The sequence below is a fragment of the Ambystoma mexicanum genome, chromosome 6p (genome assembly GCF_040938575.1).
Source record: "Ambystoma mexicanum isolate Mex_15411 chromosome 6p, UKY_AmexF1_1, whole genome shotgun sequence".
Classification (NCBI taxonomy): Eukaryota; Metazoa; Chordata; class Amphibia; order Caudata; family Ambystomatidae; genus Ambystoma; species Ambystoma mexicanum.
In genome coordinates this window covers 1,307,744,459-1,307,764,421 of record NC_090935.1, presented here as the reverse complement: position 1 = coordinate 1,307,764,421, position 19,963 = coordinate 1,307,744,459, and the positions used below count along the sequence as shown (strand labels likewise).

Sequence of the window (19,963 nt, the reverse complement as noted above, 5' to 3'; positions counted from 1 at the left end):
AACACAGGTGGGAAAACAACAATTCTGTCGAAAATCTAAACGCTCAAGTGATGTGTCTAAAGAGGTAAAATAAGTGCATGCCGTATTCTCAAACGGAACATTAAAATCCCCTACAAAAAGGCAAGACGGTGATAGCAAACGTGCGTTGGTAATGATATAAATCAACAACGACACAAATGCATCATTATTCCGCGAAGAATGATATATCCAATAAACTAAGGTTAAAGAAGAAGGAACAAAAACGTCCATGGCAATAAAAGGACAATTAATAGTCATTTGAGAAAAGCTAGCACTTCTTAAAAATGATAGCAACCCCCAGCTCTATCAGACATGTTCTTACGTAAAATATAGAATAGTCAATCGGTACCAAAACGTCTAAAAGGTACCGAGGATACACGTGAAACCAAGTTTCCATGATTAAGAGAAAATCTCTGATATGTAAAATGATGCCATAAAGAATTGTGGAAGCATGTGCAATAGCCGAACGAGCATCAATCAATAGCCATTTGATCAGTTTGTTCTGAACAGTCGTATGCTAGAGCCCGATATTAGATCGGACCTGGTCTGTCGTCTCCTAGGCTTCATAAAATGAAGTCTAACCAAGCGACTCACACCATGGATGATGGATTAAAAAAACGAAAAAAGACATTGTCGGAACAAAGAAAAATTAACCTTCAAATGGCCCAGGAAACAATAGCTCTTAGCGGTCTCAACAGCTTCTCCAGCTGCCAAACTGCAAAGGCAAATTTGCGCGACGCTGGCCCGCCGAGCGCTGCCACCTCCAAGGCTTTGCTATGCATAACATGTTGCAGAGAGAGTTCCTTTCAGAGTTTTAAAAGCATTCATCGTGAAAGTAACCATTTAAATTGCAGTAGCTAAAGATGCATTGTGAACGGAAAAGGGAATCAATGCAGCAGCCGCTTAGATTCATATGGATTGTGAAATAACATCACATCTTTTGTGGCTGGATGTGACACGTATGAGGCAATCCCTTTGAAGAGTCGTATTTTTGGCAGCGGCAGCAGGTGAAATGTGCAAGTGGTGGGGCGCTAAGCCTGGAATGAGTAAGTGAATGTGACCGAGCATAGCAAGCAAGCCGAAAACCGCATCATTGGGGGGGGGGGGAGGGTGGCTTCCCCTCTGCCCCCAAAATATTTTTAAAAATGGGGTTTAAAATATGCATTTTACAGAACCGTTTTCAAACTAGCAATATGCTTTTATTTCTGAAACTACAGATTAGGATTATGTTGGCTGTCAAAAGAAATAAACTCCAAGCAAGTACCAAGGATGTCACTTCAGGGCAGGGATTGGCCCTGGTAGTCCGGCAGGTTGAGTCTACTGCAGAATTGCCCATAAGTGCAATAGAGCAAGCCCATTTACCTGGGATGTCTTGAGGCAGGAAAGTAAGCATTTTTCAAGTCTTCAAATTTGTTAACAGGGTTCAAATCCAACAAATGAAAAGTGGGGGTTTGGGGTGGCTCAGAAATATATACATAGGCACCAACTGGGGCAGATGGCGTAGGTGCACCCATTGAGATACTGCCACAGTAATCATCTACTCTACTTTTAAAATTGCCAAAGACCTGTGTGGGGATACTAGGCAAGAAACATTCTCTTTTTGAAATAATTGTGTTAACTTTCTTTTTTTTTTTTAAAAGACTGTCCTGCAATTGCTTTCCTAAAGATTTAAGTTGTCACAAAATGCATAATTACAGTACAGCTACTGTAAAAGGCATCATTATCGCCATGTTTTTCAGTAAAATTTAAGCAAGTGTATCTACATCTCAGTGTAAACTATTCCTTTTTGTTGGGGAAAGAGCATCATATACACTAGTGAACACTTTTGAAAATGTACATGATCACATAATCAAATACTTTTAATGGTAAACCTAGTTCCGTGTCCTGCGGGCTGCATACATCTGTGCAACTGGTTCTCAATCCATGAGCTGATCCCAAACTCCTTGAAATTCTATCTTATTACCCTGTTGCTTTACACCAGTTACTCTGAAAGTGAGATGGCCGCAAAAATAAAATATTGCACCTAGTTTTATGCCCAGTTCTCTGCCTGCTACACTTTCCAATCTGCTTAGTCGCTTACTTTCTTTCCTCTTACATAATGAATACATAAAGCCAACTATAAGTTTACATAAAGCAGTGATCTTTAGTTCCACCCAGTTTGTACATTTAAAGAGCTACTGCAATACCATAACACTGTAGTTGGCTCCAGAGATAGCTTTGCTCTAGGATTATGATTGGATTATATATTGGCACCTGCGGGAGAGAGCTGGCTAATCCAGAGCCTGGGAATGCAAACCGAATCTCAAGTAGCTGTGTGAATTTCATGCCAGGCTGCTGAGCCAATGCCCAGTTTTGACCCAGTCCTTGGAGGCAGAGTCCAAGGCCAAGTCTTCAAGGATTGACACACCTCAGCCACCTTTTCATTCACTTGCACACCTCCTTGTTCACATTCAGGTTCTGGAAATACTCATTTCCGATCACAGATATTTCTTTTTAAGGAAAGCATGAATTGCACAAAGCCTGGTTCCCTTCAAAACAAAAAGTATCAGCACCCTGGGTTCGAGTCCTAACGGTGATAGATATCACTTAAATTGGTGCACAGGGCTGGAATGCTGCACCTTTGTGCTTAACCGACTCAGCCGATTGTGTAAACTATTGATATCAATGACAGATGAGAGCATCGTATCCATCAGAAGTTGACAATTACCTTGCTCACCACAAAATGTACTATGTTTTCAGTCTCAGGCTAGGACTTTCCTTTAACATCGTGACCTTTTTGGTTTTACGAAATCTCCGAACTTCCGTACATGGAACATCATGGGTCAAGCACACAAAATACAGGACACTGTCCTGTGCAATACTGACAGCACCCAGCTGCATAGAGCGTTGCACTGAAAAATGAATTCAAAGTATTTTTATCTAATCTATTTATTTCTCATGCACCTTAGCTTTTACAGACACTCGCACTGTCTTACTTCAGCGGTACACAAAAATGCTGCATTTTTGATAATTGTATGACTTTTGTACAAAAACTTCTGGTGACATTTAAAATATTAGTACCGACATGCTAATCAAATCAGTTGGTTTGCTAATTAAGACAATGTTAATTAGCAAATAATGCTAAACAAATGTTAAAAACGAATGCATGCCTTGATTGGAAAGGAGCCTCATTAATGGACCACCTAACCTTTGATTGGAGAGTATGGGCAGGCCAAAACTGCTTTGGGGGTGCAGAAGTAGCGGTGGATACTATAGGGGAATGCCGCAAACAACTCAGAAGGTTAGGTAACTGTCGCTGAGATGTTATATGTTTAGACCCGCTTTCCTATAAATCATATGGCATTTTGATTTTTTCTATTCCTGATGTAAAATGCGTTTCATTTCAACCTGGGGATGGGTACAGCTCCCTCACATCCCTCAGTGTGGTAATCTCTGCCCACTCGTAGCAAAAATCAAAAGCTGCCACCCATTAATATACGCACATTAAGTGAGCATAACTTACAGTGAAATATACACATTTAGTTCAATTGACCTTTCCCTTTAGAAGAAAGTGCACAAGACAAGTATTTGCCTTTCAAAAAAAGTATCCAACACTGGAGAAAAAAAAAGAACCCGAGAGGAGAATTTCCAATAATTATGCTGGCACCTTTTAAACCCAACAATTGATATTGAAATAGTCCAAGGAAAACAAAATCCAAATAGGAGACATGTGCTTTGATGACACTTGTGTGGTGACTAGTGCAGATGATGCTTGCCCGCAAGTTGTGGGTAAGCGTCTGCACTGTAAACATGACAACCTGGAGTGAAATACTAGTAGCTGAACACTTTAACGATCCAACTTTTTTCAATGCTACCCTCAAAAACACCTACAAGGGGTTGAGTTTGCCCCCTAAAAAAGGGGCAGGTGCTGTCCACCCACATGTATACTCTACTTGTACCCTGAAAACCAGCACAGGCCAGAACCAGAAAATATAACCCCTCCAGTCTCCAGGTTAGAAAATTCTGTTGTCACATCCTGGGCATATAGGCTCACTTGCCCCTCATCTTTACACTTGTCACACCACACATTTAGCTGTCAAAAATACTATTTGAAACAAAGCCAAACGTGGGGGAGAGAAAGCTAAGGATAAGAGGGCAAGTGAAATACTCCGATTTACAAAGATAACTTGAAATGTACACAAAGCATGGTAAAGCACTCACAAAAATATATAAATCCGTTTACAATTGTGGCATTATTCACTCCACCTTGAAGTTGAATGGAAGACTACTAACACCAGAATGCAATTCTGTAGAAAGCAAACACTCATAACAAAAGGTAATGTGGGAAAAGGTTACCTGTTTGAAAAAGGCATGATGCTTCCTATATAATGTGAGGAATATATTGCATTATACCTAAAAGAAACTTTGTGGGCGTGGTAAATATCAACATGCGAAAATAAGGCATTACGTTTAAAACAGTCTTCTCTCTAGCGCAGAAAAGCCGGATTTGTAGTCCCAGATTTCTCGCTCGACCATGTGTGATCCTGCACATATAACTATCTGTCTGACAAATATAAATATTTGCCTTGCTGTAAAAAATTGGGGAGCATTTGGAAGCAGGCGGAACACTGGTATCAGTCGCCCGATCATAATTAATCATAACTAACTCCGTTATGACTAATTATGATTGGGCCATGAAAGAAAGGATGTACATACAGTACGGGATGATGAGGGAGCAGTTCAGAGCTGCCAAGACTGTCAGCAGCTCCCAAAAGCTTGGCTTTTTGCTGCCTGGCTGATCCACAGAATTGGCTCCCTTTACACTTCACGGAATTACAGTCCACGATTAAAACTAAAAAGAGACTCCCTTTTGGGTTGTAATCAAGGCGGTGGGCCATGAGGCAGGGGTGTTGCTTGGTCTGGAAAAGATCTGGGGCTACGTGAAGGACGGTACTGTCGAGACTCGGGGCTAGGTATCCTTTTGTTTGAAGACCCCGAGCTTCAATCCGGGGCTACAACCAAAAGACCCGGGGCTATAGCCCCCTCAGCAGTGTAAACTCCCTTTCGGTGACTCTCCATCGCCGTCCCCGGACCACAGGCTGCACTTGGCCAGCACACAGGCCCCAGTTGCTGCAGCAGCAGAGTTGCAGACTGCACTTTGCTCCTGCTGCGGCCTGTGCTGAATAACACCCCGAGTGTGCGTGAGTATCAGGAGGAACACAGGGGCCACAAGCATGCCAGGCACTTGCCTTCAGCACCAGCCTGCGTTGGGGCAGGCGTAGTGCTGGAAACTTTACATTTGGGATGAAAAAGAAAAACCAAGACTTGGTTTATCTTTTTCCAACAAATCATGTATAATTAATCATAGGTTGAGAGGTACCAATTCGGCAGAGTCACGCCACTGGACTGGAGTGGACTGGTGGTCTCGTTGCTTGCACGCGGTCGGAGCAGCAACTAGCAAGTCAGGCTGAGGCCTGCAAGTGTGGTGGTGATTAAGTTTTAAGTCAGCCACGGCCAGGCAGTGATGGACAGTGACCTGCCCATTGCCTATGCATTTCACAGCCTGGTGTGGGTCCAGCAGCAACCCAGGTCCCACCCCAGCCTATGAGAGCCATAGGCAGTGGGCAGGGTCAAGTAGTCCAGAGGGCATTAAGCAATCGCCCCACTCTGACAGTTCCTAAACATCTCCTGATCCTGCAGTCTCAGCGGCACATGAGAATTGGGTGCTGTGCAAAAAAGGGCCCCTCTTCCCACACATGCGCCTGCGGCCATACATTTTTTGTCATCAAAGGCCCTGCATTTACGGCTGCATTCCATGTGCGCTACTCCACGTTGATCTCCCACCCGTTACACGATTGTCCTGTCTTCATGAAACCACACTCTAGTCTCAGATATCCCTCCCTTTGTCTCCTTCATCTCCTCGCACTACCTTACATTCTGCTTGCTTCCCCCCTTACTCCACAGCTACATGGCAGAAATACGTCATGACTGCCCTTGCTACTATTCTCCGATTCACTCTCTTTACCATGCCGCCATCCCTCTCCTTCACTTCCTTCCTTTCAGGCCTGAGCCTCACCCCCAGAAAGCTCTTTGCTCAAGCAAACTACCCTAACCTCAACTATCACGCGCCTGCCCTCCGGCACTGCACTCATTCCCACAATCGCTTATTACAATTCCACTCTAGCTCTGGAATTCCCAATCTGTATGCACAAATCTATGCTCACCAATCATGATCTGGCTCAATGCACCCCATTGTAGCTGCAGCCATTACTCGGACCTGGAACAAGTGCCACAACTCTGCAACCCCAGCTGCCTTTCACGACTGTCACATTTGTTCATTCCTCCTGTGCATCTAAGGTGGTGGGTTTGGACAATTTATCAAGAAGGCTTATTCGTTGGATTAGTTCCTCCAACTTTTTACCACTCGTTTCAAATCACAGCTACCAAATCTCTCCCATCCATACCGCTCACTCGCAGTTCCCCAGGTCTACAGCTCCCCCACCGCGGGTTCTATAGACTCGACAGTTCTTGACCTCATCCAGACTGCTTTCCAAAGATGTCCCCATAGGGCTCACAGGAGATTACAACCTCTCCAAGATCTCCCTCACTCACCAATTACAGACCTTAATTGAGCTCCTCTGACCACTTCATAGCTTCCTTTTCGAAGACATTTGCTCCTGAAAGAAAAAGAACTCTCGACATGGTCTTCATCTCTTAATCCAATCACACCCTGGACCCTTTCACCCACTGACCACTATTCTCCACTTCAATATGTTATCCGCACCCCCATCGCATCCCATCCATGTTCTAACCAGACCCTGCCTAGCCAGAGTCTGATCCTCTGCTCTTGCCCGAGCACCGAGATGGCATTCTGACTTTAGTGCGGTTCTCTGTTCCCATCTGGACCACTCTATTCCTCCCAAACCTTCACTCCTCCATCTCTCACCCCCAAACAAATTATCAATCTCCCTATAAGCCAGTTTCTTTTGGAATAGGATCTCCTAACTTATCAAACCACCTTCACGCAGCCCCACTTTATCACTAAAGAAACCAACCTCTTCCAGGTCTCCAATTAGCTTATCTGCTCACGATCAAACTTTCCTTTGTTCCAATTCCGTTTGTCCTCTCGGCTGCCTTTGATGCAATGGCCTCCCTCACTATCAAAACTCTGATCTGGGAATCTATGGCATGGTTTGACTATACTGCTTTTGTTGACCGTTCTTTCTCCACCTCCTCGAATGTGGACATTACTCACAGCATGTCCCTGTATGCCCCTCAAGGTTCCGTCCTTAACCCCTTCCTCTTCACCTTCACCTTCTGGCCAATTTATCTCCTCCTTTGGCTTCTATCATCTCATCGGGATGAAAGAGAAATCTGCCCCTTCCTACTTTTAATCCCTGCCCTTCCTCAAAACCTCATTACTTCCTGATATTCTCCCCCTCCCCAAAGCATGCAACCTTGTGGTCATTTTTGACAGGGATGTTAAACGTCACCATTTCACTACTCCCATTCTGGCAGCTAGGATCAGAAAGATCCATCCTCTCCTCCCTAACTCCACCAAAACCCTCATATCAGCTCTTGTGTAGAGTCAGCATTACTATTTTGACAGCTTCTTTCTGGGTCTAGCACTTATCCCTGCTGGACAATACTCAACTTCACCATCCGTGCCTGTCACAATCTTTCCTGCTCTTCTCCCACTTCCCTTCACCATCTCCCTACGAGCCATCACTCCATGTAAAATGGGTCCTTACAAATTCCACCTCGTCTTCAATCTCTCGATGGCCTTGCACAACCCTTCACGCCCTCTGCCTTACTATCTCCAGTTTCTCTCCTCCACTCAAACTCTGATCAAGTGTACTGCACAATCTATTCCCCAACCACCATTCACAGTGTGATGTTGGAAATGCATCAGTGGGACAGGGCCTCCGTATCCTTGTCCTTTACTGCTTTTTATCGTGTTTTCTGTTGCGTTTTCCGTGCAGGAGTTCATGTGGGACTCCTGGCGGTGCTGCTCTCTTTTGGTTTGGTGAACAGACCCATGCGATACCCTTATGGCACCCATAGGTGGGGGTACAACCCTGTGCCCCTAGTGTATGATTTTGGGCACCTCTGTGTGGCCCACAGAGCAGGGTATGGGCTGGTGGCAGCTCCATGCTGAATTTGACAGGTGTTCTGAGTATCCTCCATTTTTGGATACCCAGGCCCTACCTTTGGAATCAGTTGATTCCTAATGGGAAACAAGATGGCCACTGTGGCCTCTTGCCATCTATTGCCTGTTAACTTGTTTTCCCAAAGTCCTGGGAATCCCTAACTCTGTCCCTTCCCCCTGACTGGCTGTTGGGTGAAATATCCATATATGGTGTTGTTGTGAAGTCCAGGCCAGACTGGCTGGAGCCTTCCTAGTGACTATGTTGTGGGTACACCCTGTGGGTGGGACCTGGGTGAATGGAGTGTGTGACGAATACGCATTCTGTGTTGTGGATGTCTAGTATCTGGTGTTTGAGACAATGACTGAGACAGCCCTGGCCGAAACTGGTATTAATGCAGTGTGGAGTGTTGAATGGCTGGGTACTTGTCCCAATACACAACTTGTTGTGAGTGTCTGGAGAGAAGTGAATGGCCTGGATGCCCTATGCACCTGATTGGATGCCTGCCTGCATGAATGCCCTTCTGACCGATTGGTTGCCTGAGTGTGACCCAGCAAAATGAATGGGAGATCAACTAGTATATCTGGGGGTCTCTCACTGCTAGAATTCGTGTTCAGAAGCTGAAGTCCACTACGAAGAGTAACTGGAGTAAAACCGAAGCTTAACCTGGAAGCCCTGCTGGACGAGAAGAATTGCTGCTGTTCTCCTTCACAATCTGAAAGCTGCTGTGCCTGCAAGGACTGACCCAGAGAGGACCTGATAAGGCGCCCTCTTCCCGAGCTACGAGGGACCATTGTACCCCAGCTGATCTTTGCCAAAGCTCCCTGGTAGATGGACCTACGACAGGCTGCCGACCGGAGACGGGGACTGCCGCGGAATCCCAAGGAGAAGCGCCCGGACTGTTGTCCGCCACTGTCAACGACCACCGTCATTTGATCCAAGGACGCTCTCGTCTGCATCGCCGCCCGCTTTATCCTGCTGGAGAAGGCCCGACCGTCGAAGCGCCGAGGAGCATCCGCTGGTGGGTTTCCCGCCACCTAAAGACCACAGAGACACCGACGACTCAACGCCCTTGCTGGGCCACAGTTCTTCACCAAATCTTTGCGGTCCAGAGCTATCGTCACTGAGGTGCCCCGCATGCCTCTTCCTTGAAGGACGCCAACGTTCCGTCGTCAACGAGCACCGCTAGGAACGAAGCTACCACTTCACTGCCGTAGTTCACCCTGTTCTCTGAACGTTCGATGACCCGTGACTCCTGCCTTAAAGGGAGGGCACTCAAGAAGGGCTGTCGATTCCCCGATGATGAACGCTACATTCCAGGTACATTGGGCTTGTAGAACTATTGTAGAAGGAAATAAGACTTATAGAATATATGGACTGGGCTTGTGATACATCTTTGCTTTACAGGTTACCCAGGTGGGAGGGGAAGGGATATCCACACAGAACTGTACCTAGTTGGTAGAGGCCAGTATTCTGCCAATTGTTCAACAATCTTGCTTTCCTTCCTCTCTCTACTGATGGTTTCCTCTTTATTGATCTGTGTGACATTTTGACAGTATAGTTGATGCACTTTAATGAGATCAGATAATATTTGTGGTACCACTTTAAAACTGTATATATTTACCATTGTTGATTTTCTGAGCACAAAGTGAGTTATTGTGATATGTAAATAACCTTGAATATTAATTATATAAAGACTGTTTTAACCAATACAGTGTGTGGACATTCCTTTGTGGGGGGCTTGGGGATTACAATGTACTTAAGAACCAGCCTGCATCACCTCCCGAGAAGCTAGGCCTTGATTGCTCGACCACAAACCAATAATAGAGAATCTTGGCTGGGGTCCTCTGTGCCTCTCCTCTGCCATATAGAGAGCAGAAGTACAGACACCTCCCTCCAGTCTTTACAAACAGCCGCTCACTTTTGCTCCTTTTCACATCTCGTTCAGCACACTGAGAAATCCATACCGCCTTGTCAAACTCCCTACATGCCTTCAAATACCCAATTACACGTCCCCTCTATTCACCACCACATTTCCACAGCAAGCCCAACTACCCAGCACTAAAATCCTCTGTTTAGAGCAAACTGCACATGTATAGACTCCGCAAGCCGTCTTTCCTGGTTTTGTCCCTGGTACATCGAACTCCACTAAATATACTTATCATTTTCCTTAACATATTTCCTGGTGATACACAGAAACTGTTTCAAGGTTACACCTTTTCTGTAGCAATGCATTGTGCTTCTGTGTGAAACAGCTTGTTCCCTCAAAGAGAAATACAAAGACAAGCATGGAACAAAGGAAAGTCAAAGGTATTTCTTTTATGACCAGTGTTTTTCTATTGCATTGTGACTAGAACTCTAATGTACAATGTTGGGGATCTTGCAGAATTCCAAAGAATGCCAATGATATGGAAACATGAAGGGCCTGATTCATGGAACATTTTCCCATGGGATTGTGCCATTATAAAAACACTTCCATGAATCGGGCCCAAAATGTTTTTTCTTACAATATACGATTTTAGAAGGCCTTCCTTACTTACCAGGTCAACAGTATGGTGGAGCTGAGATATAGCTTCCTGACTCCTTAATTTTGCATCTTGCACACCGCTGATGGCTCGCTGGTAGGCACGCTTGCGGACTTTAGTAGACAAGGACCCAAGTCGAACATAGCAATTTGGCTTCAGTGTCTCTATTGTACAGTCTTTATCTGCAGCTTCCTCTGCTACAAAAAAAATACCACATGTTACAAAAGCACCCATCCCCATCACACCATCCCTAGTCAAAGGAAAAAAACCTGTTCGAAATCATAACAGGAGTACTAACAGAGACCGTGTTCTCTTGAATCCTGGAAGAATTTATCTGGTAGAAAACTTTATTCAGAGGGCTCGAGCAGGCAGCACAGAAAACCCCACAATATTCGATCAAATTAACCATTGCACAAGTGACAAGTAAAATTGTCGACAATACGAAGCTTATGCTGTGCAACCAATTATTCCATTCACATTGGTCCTCTCAGATACGTGCTCTAGAAATACCCCCACTACATCAAACACGCTTTTTCCACTCTGCTCCTTAATACTTTAACTGCTGTGGGTTTTATCCACCAGTGCCAAGACCTTTCTTTTGGACATTTGGGTGCTTTGTTCAAATATTAACATCGAATTGGATTCCCTTTCTCTAACCCCCCCCACTCGCCCCGCCCCCACCAAGCCAGCACTCGTGGACGTTGGCAGTGTTTGGCAGAATATCACGCGAGACATTTGCAAAAACTACAATTTGTTTTTTCAATTTTTAACTGAAAAGGATGCATTTTATTTGACTAAATAGTTTCTAGCCCTAAAATTGCTGTACTTCATCAGGGTGAGGGACAGGAAATGATAACTCAGAAAAGTGTGCTCAACATAGAGCAACCTTTTCAGGCAATCTGCAGCCAACAGATGGGTCAGTAGCTGACAAGGTACTATGACAACGTTCCATGCCTGATTTGGAGGACTTCTGGTGGGGGTGTGCTGGGGGGGGGCGGGGTAGAGGGTCTTGCCAGTACGTCCCCAAACCAGAAGAGGATGTACCTAAAAGGTGACCTATTGGGGATAAATGTCATCTACACATAAAACGCTTCCACATCATAGTCATCCAGTTCAAAATCGAACTATTAATCAACATCCCTGTGCAGTCAATATGGTCACTTAAAAAAAACATAGCTCAGGAATATACAGCAACAGGCAAGTGCAGGAATAAAACTCATACAAACCTCTCTGAAGCCTATGAGAGTCACTCAGCAGGCAGTAGAAACATTGTAGTTCGGGAGTCCATACTCACTGTGGAGAGTGAACCCTTGGCAACGCAAGGTTTTCCCCAAGTTCCCCACGAAGTGTTGCTGACTTAATGGAAACATTGTAGCACAAGAATAACTTTCCCTTGCAATGAATGAGAAGGCCCTAATTAGGCCCCAACAAACACAGTCAAAGGTCTCAGGCAATCATGCGTTAAGTTACAGGGATAAGACAAATGTTACTGATCCAGTAATCCAGTAGAGACTTGGCCTGGAGCACCACCTCCAAGGACAGGGCGAAGGCTTGACAGATGCGCAGCAGTCCCAGCATAAAATGCAGGTGGCTACTTGCAGATTCTGCTAGTGTTCCTGGGTTTCATATTGGCAAGCTCTCTACAGCAGGTGCTGATGTATAATACAATCAGAGCAAAGGGAGCTCCGGAGGCCAACTACAGTGTATGGTATTGTGCTAAATCTGTAGATGTACAGACAGATGGAATTATTGATCATTACTTTACATCTGGTTAGCTATGTGAACTCATTACGTAAAAGGAAAGAAAGTAAGACTAAGAAAACCTGTTGGAATATTGTGATTTGCACCATCTCACTTTCAGGGTAGCTGGTATAAAGCAACAGGGGGGCGAGACGGAATGTCAAGGAGTATGTGATCTGCTCATGGATTGAGCACCAGTTGTACAGCTATATGTAACCAGCAAACCACAGAAGTAGGTTTTCCATCAAAACCATTTAGCCCGGTGATCATGTACATTTCCAAAAGTGTTCACTCGTCAATATGATGCACCTTTCCAACAAAGACATAATTGACAGGTTTAGATACACTAACCTAAACTTTACTTAAAAACATGCAACATGCAGCGTTTTACCCTTGCAATATTGTAATTATGTAACAACTTACATTTATAATAATGGAATTGCAGGACTGTCTTTGCAAAAGATTAAAGGTAACACATACTGGTCTTTGATAAACCGGATACAGTTAGCCTAATAAAAGTCTCTCTATTACTTCTGGTTTGCAATTATTTGAAAAAGAAAGCTTTTCTTGCTTTGCCTTCTCACAAAGGCCTTTGGCAATTTTAAGAGTGGAGGAGACCATTACTGCTGCACTCTATATTTGCCACTTTGAACTTACAGTGAACAAAGAAGAGCGGTTGGAGACAGCCCTTACGGCAAAAGGCGAACGCAAGGTGAGCTGAGCTTTCATTGAACAGTCTCATTGAAATAGCTAGCTGTGTTACACAAGTGTCAATTTAATTAGCAAACCTACAAAATTGCAACACTGCCTATTGTAAGCCTTATTGGTGGTGAGAAGTAGGCCCAGAAGTATGACCAAGGTCCAAGTTGCAGCCGTACTAATCTCGTTTTAAGGGACATTAGTAATGAAGGATAAGGTCACCCTGGTGCTGCATGAGAGTGAGCTTTTCAAGTAAATGGTAGTGCTTTATGTGCTAGTGTGTAGCACAGTTGGATACGTTTGACAATCATCTTGAAACAGTGACCTTAGAAACGGGATCCCTGATCGGCCTGTTGCGAATGAAACAAAGAACTGGCTGGTCTTTATTATTGGTTTTGTCTTGTTAAGGTAGAACATTACTGCTCTGCGCACATCTAGTGTGTCCAATGCCTTTTCACCCCTATTCTAAGGGTTGGGGGAATAAACAAGGTAGTTCAATGAATCAGTGGATACAATTTTTATATATATGTTGGTGAGAACTATGATCTGTTCTTAATACAACCTATGTTTGTGAATGGCAGTGAACGGTTCTGTAACAGATCGTGCTTGTAGTTCGCTTACTACTGCAATAGATGTTACAGCTATTAGGAGAGCCACCTTATAAATTAGATCCCTTAGAGAAGCCTTGTGAACAGGTTTGAAAGGGGCTCCCAGAGTCGCCGAAGAACTGTACTAAGGACCCACCCTGGCAGCGGATGCACCAGTGGGGGTGCATGAGTTTAACCCCTTCCATGAACGCCAAATAGTCAGACCATGAATGATCTGACCATTTCCTTTTGGAATGGGATAGGTCTCTACCTGCGCAGTACAAAATCAATCCAGCAAAGTTATGGACGTCGTATAGAAACCAGCGCAAGCTGTCCCCTGCGGCAATGATACCCCTTCTCTCTCCTATGACAGACAATCTAAACGATTTGTATACATGAGATGAATTTGCGAGGGCCTTTGGTAACACTTGAGAAGGCAGTCAATATGCTAGCCAATAAAAACTAGGCTGCTGAAACGCCAACATAAAAAATGGTATTGCTCGGAGATACAAACGTTAGGATAACAAAGGAGAACGCCATGAAGCAATGGCAAAAAACGCAGGCAGTTTAAGACAAAATCACCTACATTGCGGTAACCAAAAAACATAAAAATGCCATTTTAACAGCAAAAAAATGCTGCTATAACATGAGGATTGCAGGGCGGGCTCAAGCACAAAGGAACTGTTAAGGATTCTCAAAGAGCAGGAGGACTCATGTCATGTTCTATTGCAGGTCACGAAGGATGCCAAGTGGTGTCGGACCATCCAAGACACCATGTGTAACAAATTGTTCGATACCCAAAAGGACATCTCTATTAAAGCCAAGCATGCACAGGGAGACCATCTGATCACTCCACACTACGCCGCTTGTGTGGAGCACCCTAAATATGCATTTCAGCCTATTAGCGAGGAGCATTTTAGGCAACTAAAACCTACAAACTGCAAGGTAGATATTTGCCCTGCCCTGACCATTAAGGAGTGCGGCCCGCAACTGGTCCCAGTGAGCACAAAATGTATAAATGCCCCTTTCAGGGAAAGCTCTGTCCCAGCGTATCCAACAGGCCTATACCCCCCCCATTGATGAAAAAAAAAATCTACCTTGGATGCAAATGTGCCTGGGAACTATTGGCCAATTAATAATGTGCCCTTTCTACTCAAGATCCTGGATAAAACAGCCCAAAAACAAATTGAAGAGTTCTTCTGCCAATTCCACATCTTAGGACAAACAATCCACCTTCCGCTGTGCCCATAGTGCAGAGTCTACCCTCAGAAATGAAATCTAACATCTTAAACATTTTGATAAGGGGGGCACAGCTATGTTGGTGCTGCTAGATCAGTCTGCAGCGTTTGATCTTGTTGATCACACCACCCTCATGGATATATTGTGTAGCACAGCGCATTTCTCAGCTGAAGCGGCACACCGGGTACACTCATTTCTATCTGAGCGCAAGGCCAGCGTTTTCGCCCAAGATGTTTGTGCAGAGGAGTTTCACGTTTCTTGTGGGGTGCCTGAGGGGTCCTCAGTGTTTCCTACTCCAATATCTTTGCGTACAAATTATTTGACCAACTGGATGCTGCAGGCATAGTTTATTCAAACTATGCTGATGACACGCAGTGCCTTGTGCCACTGTCTAGTGATTACAAGGTAGACTCCTCAACTCTAAATAGCACACAGACTGATACAAACGTGGATGCTGGCAAATAAGCTAGCACTAAATGAATCCAAGACAGAATATATGGTGGTCGGTACTGGTCCCCAAATTAGGAAACTATGGTAAGAATACGAGCAATTTGAGGTTTCTCGCTGTCCAATTAAAACACAACCCAAAGTAAAAACGTTGGGTGTGACCCTGGATCAGAACCGGCCAACGAGGGCTCAGGCGAATAGTCTGGTGGCAGGCACCTCATATCACCTGAAGTTGCTCGCACAAGTACGGCCGTTCTTGAATGTCAACAACTGTGCCATGGTGGCGTGTGCCATCATAGGATGAAGACTAGACTATTGTGCCAGTCTCCTGCTAGGCATCACCAGTGGGGATTTATCAGTGCGCATAGTTGAAGTACTACTTAGAACAGACCACGTGTCCGCTGCTCGCAGAGCCCTACATTGGCTCCCTGTAAGCTATCAGATTTGTTTTCGGGTCCATTGCATTTCTCATCATTGCATCTATGAGCAAGGTCCTGAGTATTTGGCTAAACATCTCTCTTGGCTTCCGGCCCCCGTAGGGCTCGACGGTCTAACACTTGCCTGCTGCTCACCCCACGTGCTAAATTGTCCTGTGTTGCTTGTGGGTCTTTTCCACATGCATCCCCGGTACTGTGGAATGCCCTTCCATCTGATTTGCGAGCATGTGCGTCGCTACCAGAGTTGAAAACCAGGCTGTTTTGCTGACTCACATGCTCCGATTTCCATGGTTTCTGTCTGGCTCCATTTATTTGTTTGAGTTTTGAGAGAACCCCTTGTTTGAGTTTTGTAAGAACCCCTATGCCTCCGGGCTTTTTTCCTATCGTGCTATAGATATAAATTAAATTTTAAAAAAAAAATAACTCCTTCACAACTGGTACCTTCCACAGGATGTCTTGTGTTGGGAAGTAGGATAGGCCACTAGCAATGCCAGATGTACCTTGAGAAGAGTTGTAGAACAACCCATGATGCAATAAATGCAATACCTATATCACAAAATCTGCTGGGGTACGGTTGATGGGGTTAATCTGATTTGTTTTACACCAAATGACAAAACGCTCCCATTAGTTGGAGTAGTAAAGCATTGGGTTTGGTTTTCTTGCTTCACTTAGAATTTCCATACATCTTTTCAGAAGTTTTAAGTGACTACACTGCGATTTCAGGAGCCAAGGTGCCAAATTCTATTTGTGTGGGCAGGGATGTGTTAGTTGCCGGTGTTGTTGGGTTAACAAGTTAACAAGTTGTGTGTTCTGTAACTTAATTGGTGGGTGCATGACCATATTCAAGATATGCAGATACCAAGTTTGTTGTGCCAACTTTGGGGTTTGGGGGAGGGTGGGGCAGTGAGCAAATATCCTTCAAGTTGCAATGGTAAAAAATTTAAAAGATAATCTATAGGAGTGAAGAGATTTGAGAGCTGGAGAAATGTGGACATGTTAAGGAAGGTTCATAACTATCAAGCTGCAGTGTTTTGAGCTGCTGTAGCGTACGCATGTTTAGGAGGGATTGTGGACAATATATATATTCAGGACGCCATCATGCCTTGCCATTTCATTACTCTCTGTACAGATATCCTTGACCCAATCAGATATGTTTGTGAGCATCGCCTGCTGCGATGGGAAAGCTAGTGCATTATTGCACCTAGGCACTTTCTTTTCCTGAGATGGTACTAAACTATTTCGTCTCAATGCTAAATCCTAGTTTGTGAAATTGGCTTTCCACTTTGTGTGTTCTCTAGGCATGACTGCAATATCTCAACAGTTGTGAGGCAATCGTTTAGATAGGGATAAACAGGTATGTTCTCTCTGTGTAGGTGCGTCGCCACTACTGCGAGAACCTTTGTGAAGGTTTGACCTGAAAGTGTTGTGCCACTACTTGGAATGTTGGGAATCTTCTTTGACTGGTGAACACGGAAATATGCATCTTCCAGGTCTAATGTGGTCATGTATGTTCCTCTTTTCAGTAAGAGAATGACTTCATGAAAGGTGGTCATTTGAAACCTTTGAGGTCTTAAATTCTGGTTTGCTGGGTGCAAGTCTAGTACTGGTCTTTTTGTGTTGTCCTTTTTGGGACTAGAAAAATAATTAGTAAATGCCCTTCCTTACCAGATTTTGATGTACGAGTTCGATAGCCATCTTTAGTAGTAAGACCTTAAACACCTTCTGTAATAGTTCCTTGTGTTGTCTTGGCATTATTCCGCAGTCGTAGACTGCATGGAAGCTTTAGTAGCTCTTGCAGTACCCCATGGACATTTTAACACCCACTGGTCTGATGTTATGCCCGCTCATGCGTGGGTGAATAGTTTTATATGCCGTCCTACTGGGGATGCATGGAAGTGGACCCAAACTTTGGGGTCATTGTTTCCGAGTGGAGGACGACCGTTGCGTGGGCTGTCCTCTACCCCTAGTCTTACCCTCTGTGTATTGTGACGAATCTTTGGATGTCGTCTTTTCTCCCCTAGGGGGAGCCCCTTTCCATAAATCCAGGGAGGTGAGGCTGCTACCCAATAGTCTCCCTGGGGGTGGTACTCAGCAGGGGGGCGGTGGGCACATGGGGAGGGATACCCCCTATGGGACTAGAGGCAACTCTCAAGGGAGACTGAGGTATGGCCGAAATACAGCCCAACCTCCCTCATCATCCTCATTCCTTTACACAGTACACTAATCTCCCCACACTTACATGCACTTGTGTAGAGTAGACAGCCCAACACTTGAAAGAACCACTGAGATGACGAAGAATAGGCAGTACTTGCCTGAAGTATCTGGAAACTGAGCCGAGGAAGAGTCCAACAAACCCAATAAGAAGTGAGCATACTTGTACTAGAACGAAGATATGTGGAGCCATTAAGAGCACCCCACTAAACCACAGCAAGCATTCCAGTCTATATGGACATTAAGTATAAAACTGAGGAGGGACTCATAACAGAGGCAAGCCCTCCCTGGAGGAAGCGCTAGAGCCAGCGTGGCCCCAGGAAAGTGGAAGGCAGCCGACTGGCACACCAAGGCGTGAGCAAGAATGTCCGGAGCAGGTCCAGAGCGGCAAGGATTGCTCGGCAAGCCAGGAAAGGCAAGCTCTGTGTCCCTGAGAACAGGGAAGGAAGAGCCACGCTACCCAAAAGAGAATTATCGCTGCATAGCTGCTGCAGACCAAAGTAGGACCACGAGGGTTGGGGAAGCGCCACAGATGACCGCAGGCACCAAAGGAGACCTGGAACTACCGCGGACCACAAGAAAAGTTATGCAGGTTGCTGGGAAGATGCCGGGGCCCCAAGGAGGTGGTGGGAAGCCCAGAGGGGGGAGAGGAGCTGACTGAGGAAAAGGAACTCTTACACTTTTGAGCGGCAAGATAGTACGTGGCAAGAGAGTGAACCAAGTCCATTAGCACAACCAAGCAAAAAGGGAGAGTCTGGGACCCGCACCGTAAGAGGACTTTAATTTTTTTATTAGCATTTGGTTAAATTACATTTCAACCCTTTTGCCACTCTACCAATGAGAAAAAGAAACAAACCATAAAATCTATCAATTTACAAAACAGAATAAAAAACTAAGACGCAAATGAACTCCCAATTTAAAGATGCCAAAACAAGTTCACTTCCCCACAATTCTGAAGTCAACACATAACTAATCTTTCTAAAAACAAATTCATTTAACCACAACTTTCATCAATTCTAAAAATAAAGAACCCTTTAGAAGCAAGCAATTCACTTTCAAATTTCATCAGATATGATTCCTAATTTTACATAATTAAAAAAAATGACAACTGGTGGGGGAACCACCCAATAATCTGGACCAGGCATTCTCACTGTCAATTATCTTAACGCTAAAAACAAGTTTCTCAAAATAAAGTATTTGCAGGATTATTAACGCTTTACGAAATTGATATATGTGCTGCAGGTTTCCCATTTCATTCAGCTCATTGCAAAATCTGCAGTAAGCGTCCTCCCTGGAAATAAGACCTCTGCGAACCAGATTCGGTCTAGTTGGATGTATGAGGACTCTAAGATCACACTAGAAGAAACATTCAAATACGGTGTCACAATTCCCATTAACTTATGTTCATGATGTAAATGTTCAAGTGAGAGATAACTATGCATAGATTCAAAGAACTGTATCCAGTCCTGCTGATGCAATCTCTATTTTACCTTAGATGGATCAGCCAATAGGCTTTCACTGTCAACCCCAGTTTTTTTAGCAGTTTATTGCAGGTTTCCACCAAGATGTTTACAGTGTGTACACTCTTACCCATCAAAAAGCGATTGAAATCCTTCTAAGTCGTCTTTCGGTGGACCAAGTATGCTACAGTATCATGCAAGCATTCGCCATTCCATACGAACCATTAATGACGTCAGACCCAGTTCATACCCAATTAGAGATATAGGGATGTAATTAGGTAGGCGCAAGACCTTCTTCCATAACATTGCTTCCACCAGTTCTAGGTTGCTCTCTGCATAACAACTTAGGCACTTGGACCTCATAGAATCTTATCAATTCTCTCAATGAAAACTTGCCATACTTGTTAATTCTTTGCATCCGACCTATGAGTGCCAAAGCCATACTCATCACAAAACCTTACACATAGGTTTTAG

The 19,963-nt window shown here is 44.5% G+C and overlaps 1 protein-coding gene across 3 annotated transcripts in view; it reads right to left on the bottom strand.

Annotated features, from left to right (window-relative positions):
• The window catches only part of LOC138510365 (perilipin-2-like), a 559,070-nt gene that overhangs the window by 269,279 nt on the left and 269,828 nt on the right, over positions 1-19,963 (bottom strand). For all 3 annotated transcript variants that reach the window (XM_069625966.1, XM_069625968.1, XM_069625967.1), the window contains exon 6: positions 10,685-10,866. In XM_069625966.1, coding sequence (XP_069482067.1) covers positions 10,685-10,866 — 182 coding nt within the window. The remainder of the gene's footprint in view (positions 1-10,684; positions 10,867-19,963) is intronic.